The 5,974-nt window shown below is 42.3% G+C and overlaps 1 protein-coding gene across 2 annotated transcripts in view; it reads left to right on the top strand.

Annotated features, from left to right (window-relative positions):
* LOC116687975 (casein kinase II subunit alpha) overlaps positions 1–5,974 on the top strand; it is a 24,003-nt gene that overhangs the window by 15,337 nt on the left and 2,692 nt on the right. For both annotated transcript variants that reach the window (XM_032513721.1, XM_032513722.1), the window contains 4 exons: positions 1,867–1,968; positions 2,475–2,575; positions 5,052–5,200; positions 5,297–5,383. In XM_032513721.1, coding sequence (XP_032369612.1) covers positions 1,867–1,968; positions 2,475–2,575; positions 5,052–5,200; positions 5,297–5,383 — 439 coding nt within the window. The remainder of the gene's footprint in view (positions 1–1,866; positions 1,969–2,474; positions 2,576–5,051; positions 5,201–5,296; positions 5,384–5,974) is intronic.

A 5,974-nucleotide genomic window follows, 5' to 3' on the forward strand; every position in this document is an offset into this window, starting at 1 on the left:
CATTGCCAAATGAGTTGCTACAAAAGTTGTTAAGGCTATCAGCTCCACACAACTCTCTCAAGAAGAAGTAGCTCAGTTTCTCCGTATGGCTATGTTCAGAAGATTGTGTCGTCATGTGACTTTCCCACGCAGAAACTTAAGTGACGATATTGACTTCTTCTGAAGAGTCCATGTTTTTTTGTTTTTTAAAGATTATTTTTTAGGAAATTTTTAGGCCATTATTGACAGGACAGCTGAAGAAATGAAAGGGTAGAGAGAGGGGAATGACAAGGAGCAAAGGGCCGCAGATGGAGGCAAAAACCAGGCACACTGCGCCCTCCCAGCAGGTTTTTTTTTTTTTTTTTTTAAATCCTTCATGGCCTCCTTGGCTACTAGCAACTGCGTGGAGGAGGGGTGGTGGCGTGTGCGTGATAACGACCTTATTTATCTGTCATTATAATTATGTATTTTAATTAAAAATGACAGATAAATAAGGTCATGTACTTCTCAGCACAATCTTCCACAATTATTGTAAGTAATTCAAACAAAAAATTCCCATGTTCAAAGCAAGGAGTTCATGAAGCAAACTTTACAGGTTCCTACCCCCTTTCTCTATTTATATCCTTTAGTAAATACAAAATAATTTTATGCTTCACTTATTTATACATCTTCACATACGCGTACACTGTACATTTACCTGCAGCACTATGCCTTTCTTCCCCAGAAATGTCTGGCTGAGTCCAGTCATAACGGAGCAGGCTCATGTGTGTAGAGGTCTGTGTTGTTACAGTATACTGTAGCAGCCGGGTGTTTTCAGGCAATTTAACAGTGAACTACTGACGCAACACTGGCTGTGTCATGCTGTTAGTTTAGGAAGCACTTGATTTGATATGCAGAGTTTTCCATCAGTGGAGCACGCATTTTAAATGTTTTTTTAAACTTAATATTGCAGTTGATCATGTTTGTTTTATTGTGGGAAGCTAAATTGTGATTGCGATTAATATTCGATAATTGCGCAGCCCTGGAACACTTTAGAAATATTTCTAAAAATATTGGCGGCAATCCTGGTTCTCTACCCGTGCATGTGATTACTCATGTTTATGATTTGATTAAAATAATAATACATTTAAATGACGCTTTAAGTATTTAAAGACACGTCACAATAAAACCACTGAATTAAACACACGTGATTTAGGATATAATTAAGATTATATAACAACCATGTTAAAACTGTGGCAGCGTACCTCAGACAGATCTGTGTTAGGGAATCATGGTTATATGGTGCACCACAACACTTCTTTGGTATTATCAGAACCACAGAGTCCCCGAGCTGCAGTTGGCAGGCTCAGACGTTTACATGCTTGTTTCTGATTGCCAGAGAAGAACTGCATTTTTCTGTCCTTTGTGATTATCAGTGCTTTTTTGAGGGGGAAAAACAACAAACATATGACACAGCGTAGCTTACTGGTAGGTAACATGCAGCTAAAGACACAGGCTATCATTGGATTACCTGTAGCTTGCAGCTGCTCTTTTCCAGACACCATGGCCACTGCCAAAATTGGAGATATCGGAGAAACAACAGAACTGGAAAATCCTCCTGCTTCACTAAAGTAACTGGTGTGGTAACATTTTGCCTTCCTTGTGAGTGAGTTATGGAAACAAACAACAAATGGTAAAGCGTGAGCTCCGACTGGACCTTATGGTGCCTTAAGGTGGCGCTTGTAAAATCATGGTGTGTTAAGGTGCAACTCATGAACACATGGTGCTCTCAGGTGCACCTTGTAATGATGTTGCCTTACACATCTATAATGATCAGTCACTTCCACACAATTGATTTCTCTGCTTTAATCCTTTATGCCGTTGACACTTGTTCTGTGTGTGTTTCAGATGTATGACTACAGTCTGGATATGTGGAGCTTGGGCTGTATGTTGGCAAGCATGATTTTCAGGAAGGAGCCTTTCTTCCATGGCCATGACAACTATGACCAGGTAAACACAAAGCAGGGTTGGCTGGTAGAGCTTTCTCTAGCTCCTTTACTGTAAATGCAACATACAATTCTCTTCATTGGAAGGCTGTTGGGGGGTCAAGCAGCTAGTATGTTTATGGCAAGCTTGTATGTGACTACAAGTCATCGCTTGCCAGAAATGTTGCTAGCATTGATAATTGTGATTTCATTTCTGCCCTGAGATGTTGTGAGAGTAGAGACTGCCATGTATTCTCTTTAACTGTCTTGTCCTGTATGGAAGCAAATAAGAGTATTTTAATTTAACTCTTGAATACTTAATATTGAAATATTTTACTTTGAAAACCATTTATCTGAATTGATCTGTTCTGAATTCACCTCTTTAAAATTAAAGTATGAAATCTCTTGATTTTTCATTTTTAAAAGCTAAATTTGAATATGTTTTTTGAGTTTTCACAAACTCGGATCCAAAAATGTAAGTTTCACAATTTCCAAAAACAAACCGCTTGTTTTGTGTTTGTGCTCCTGTAGTTGGTGAGAATAGCGAAGGTTCTGGGGACTGAAGACCTCTACGACTACATTGACAAGTACAATATTGAGCTGGAACCTCGTTTCAACGACATCCTAGGAAGGTGAGAGCCATTACCACTGAATACATACATTACACTGAAACAGCACTCATCAAAATCACCAACGACCTCCTCATGGCAGCTGATTCTGGACTCCTCACCATCCTCATCCTCCTCGACCTGAGTGCAGCATTTGACACCATCTGTCACACCACCCTCCTCAATAGCTACTTCCATTGGCATCACCCCACATCCGTTAGACTGGTTCACATCTTACCTCTCTGGTCGCACACAGTTCATTCAACTCAAGTCCTGTGAATCCATTCCCTCCTCCGTCACTTCAGGTGTGCCCCAGGGCTCTGTTTTGGGGCCCCTACTCTCATCATTTACCTTCTTCCCCTCGGCAATATCTTCCGCAAATTTAACATTCACTTCCACTGTTACGCCGATGACACCCAGCTCTACCTCTCCACCAAACCCTCGTCCACTCTCCCCCCCACCTCCCTTACGGATTGCATCCTGAAATAAAATCTGGCTCACCCAAAACTTCCTCAAATTAAACATATAAAAACGAGTTTCTCCTCATTGGCACCAAGCCACTCTTTCCAAAACAGACGGTTTTTCTCTCACAATTGACAACTGCTCCGTCTCACCCTCCCCCAAGGTTAAGAGTCTGGGTGTCTCCTTGACAGCCACATTATCCTTTCAACCCATGTCAATAACATTACCGGTCTGCCTACTTCCACCTACGTAACACCATCGCCTCCGCCCCTCCCTTACCCCCACACGGCTGCAATTCTTGTCCACATCTCGTCACTTCCCGTCTCGATTTTTGCAACTCTCTCCTCTTCGGTCTCGCTCACAAATCCCTCCCAAACTTCATTGGCCAGAATTCAGCTGCCCGCATCATAACTCGAACCCCTCCTCCACCACATCACTCCTGTCCTCCAACAGCTCCACTGGCTCCCGGTCCAGTTCCGTATCAAATTCAAAATCCTCTATTAGCATTCAGGCCATCCACAACCTCGCCCCCCATATTGTCTGATCTCCTCCAGCGTCCCACTCCCTTCCGCTCCCTCAGATCCTCTTCCTCCTAACCTGTCTGTCCCCCCGCCCGTCTCACCACCAGGGGGGCAGACATTTAGCCTCTGCTCCCCGTCTCTGGAACTCACTACCCCCCCAACTCAGAAACATTGATTAATTCCCCCTTTCAAATCCAACTAAAAACACATCTGTTATAACTGCTATTCCACCAAATGTCTGTTGCTCCGCCTTTTCTGTTGTATAGTATTTGTTTTGCTGTATAGTATTTGTTTTTCTGTTGTATAGTATTTGTTTTGCGGTGTATAGTTTTGGTTTTGTTTTGCTGTATAGTATTTGTTTGCTGTTGTATATATTGTTTTTCTGTTGTATAGTATTTGTTTTTCTGTGTTTAGTTTGTTGCTGTTGTATAGTATTTGTTTTGCTGTTGTATAGTATTTGTTTTGCTGTTGTATAGTATTTGTTTTGCTGTTCTTAATTTATGAATTCCCTGTGCGGCGTCCTTGAGTGTCATGAAAGGTGTCTTTAAATAAAATGTATTATTATGTATTATTATTAATACATGATGATGGTGCTGTCTTGCATACTGTATGTAGTCTTTTGTTTTGTCCAAATGATTTAAAATGCAACTGCTGCATTTGGTGGAACTGATTAGATTTTGGAGGTTAAAGGTCAAGCTCACTGTGACCTCATGTCTGTCCATCCCATTCTGGTGAAGGCGATATGTTGGGGGCCCCTGGAGGGAGCCTCTGCAAATTTGGCACAAACATACAATTGGACATAAGGATGAACTGAGTGGATTTTGGTGGTCAAAGGTCAATTTTACTGTATCGTCATTATGTTAACCCTTAACTGAGCAAGAGAAGGGAGACATTTGGTCTGATAGTGAGTTGGTGACACTAGGCTCAACACAGCACTCCGGGATTGTTGAAATACATGTTCTGGTTTATTGGCATTTCTTTAAACCAAGCCGGACAGAGCAACGGTGCCTCTGCAAAATGGCCTCAGGAAGGAACTTGTTTTGGTGGAACATGTATACGTTCAAAAGTAGTTTTAGTCAGACAGAAAACTCAGATAGGACAGATTATCTAGCTAGATGTCTGGATTTACCCTGTTGGGATCTGAGGAGCACTTAACCATAGTCCTCAGAAATCCACCACAGTTTAGAACGCCAACACAAAGAGAGCGGAAGGTAACGGACATCCGGACGAAATGAGGGACACACAGCGGAATTTCCGGCGGCACCTGAACAATCCCGGAAATTACATGTCGTTAAAATAGTATAGGTGACACTAATGTTAAAACGGGTGATTATTTAGATTATCTATGCTGCCGGGTTGAAGATGTGTGTAAAGCATCCGTGTTGAGCCAAAACTCTGACTTAATAACTTTTTTTATTAAATTGCTTCAAAATCTACACTATAGATATTATATATGACTGGACAGGCATACAACCACGAGGAGGTAATTCTAGTCTTGATTTATCTTTTGCCTTCAGGCATTCTCGTAAGCGATGGGAGCGGTTTGTCCACAGTGAGAACCAGCACCTGGTCAGCCCCGAAGCTTTGGATTTCCTGGACAAGCTGCTGCGATATGACCACCAGGCCCGGCTAACTGCTCGCGAGGCCATGGATCACCCTTACTTTTGTAAGCCCACATAATCAGCCAGTTTTGTTTATAAGAATGAGATAAAAATCCGTAATAGCAATGACAAAAATTTCTCTATTTTTGCTGTTCCTGCAGTCCCCATTGTGAAAGATCAGTCTCGTGTGGCCGGAGCCAACCTGCCCAGTGGGAACACAGCTGTTGGCACAGCCAACATGATCACTGGTGAGAATACTCATACGTGCCATGAAGAGAATATACTGTCCCTAATCTGGTTAAACATTTATGGCAACATCCTTTCCTGAGATCTTTCTGTTGCTGCAAACAACAAGCTTCCAAGACACGGTGGCTTTATCAGTTGTTAGTACTGCCAGTGATGTGAAGGGTGTTGCACCCGATGGAGGGAGCGCTGGAGGGAACGTCTCCCCTGTGCTTCCTGTCCACCCAAAACAGGACTGTGGTAAAGCAGCTGTTGTTTGGATTCCTGGGTTGAATCAGCCAATGCTTAAATTATAGTGCACCTGTATACTAATACTTATGTTAAATGCATTCAAACGGCATCTGAGCAACAGTTGGCTTGACCACAGTGAAACAGGACAGTGGTAACAACGTGGAGACTGCAGTGCACACAGAAACTACAGTGTCATACACATGGCACACATGTGCGCTGGCTGAGTTAACACAACTTTTATGCCTTTCTGTCACATTGACTACAGTCAAATTCACTGAGTTCTCTTGGAAGGAATCGCTGCATATGGGTAGGCACAGGTAATGACATTTCGAGCATGTCTAGAGGCTAAAAACATGTTTAAAACT

The sequence above is a fragment of the Etheostoma spectabile genome, chromosome 4 (genome assembly GCF_008692095.1).
Source record: "Etheostoma spectabile isolate EspeVRDwgs_2016 chromosome 4, UIUC_Espe_1.0, whole genome shotgun sequence".
NCBI classification, from domain to species: Eukaryota; Metazoa; Chordata; class Actinopteri; order Perciformes; family Percidae; genus Etheostoma; species Etheostoma spectabile.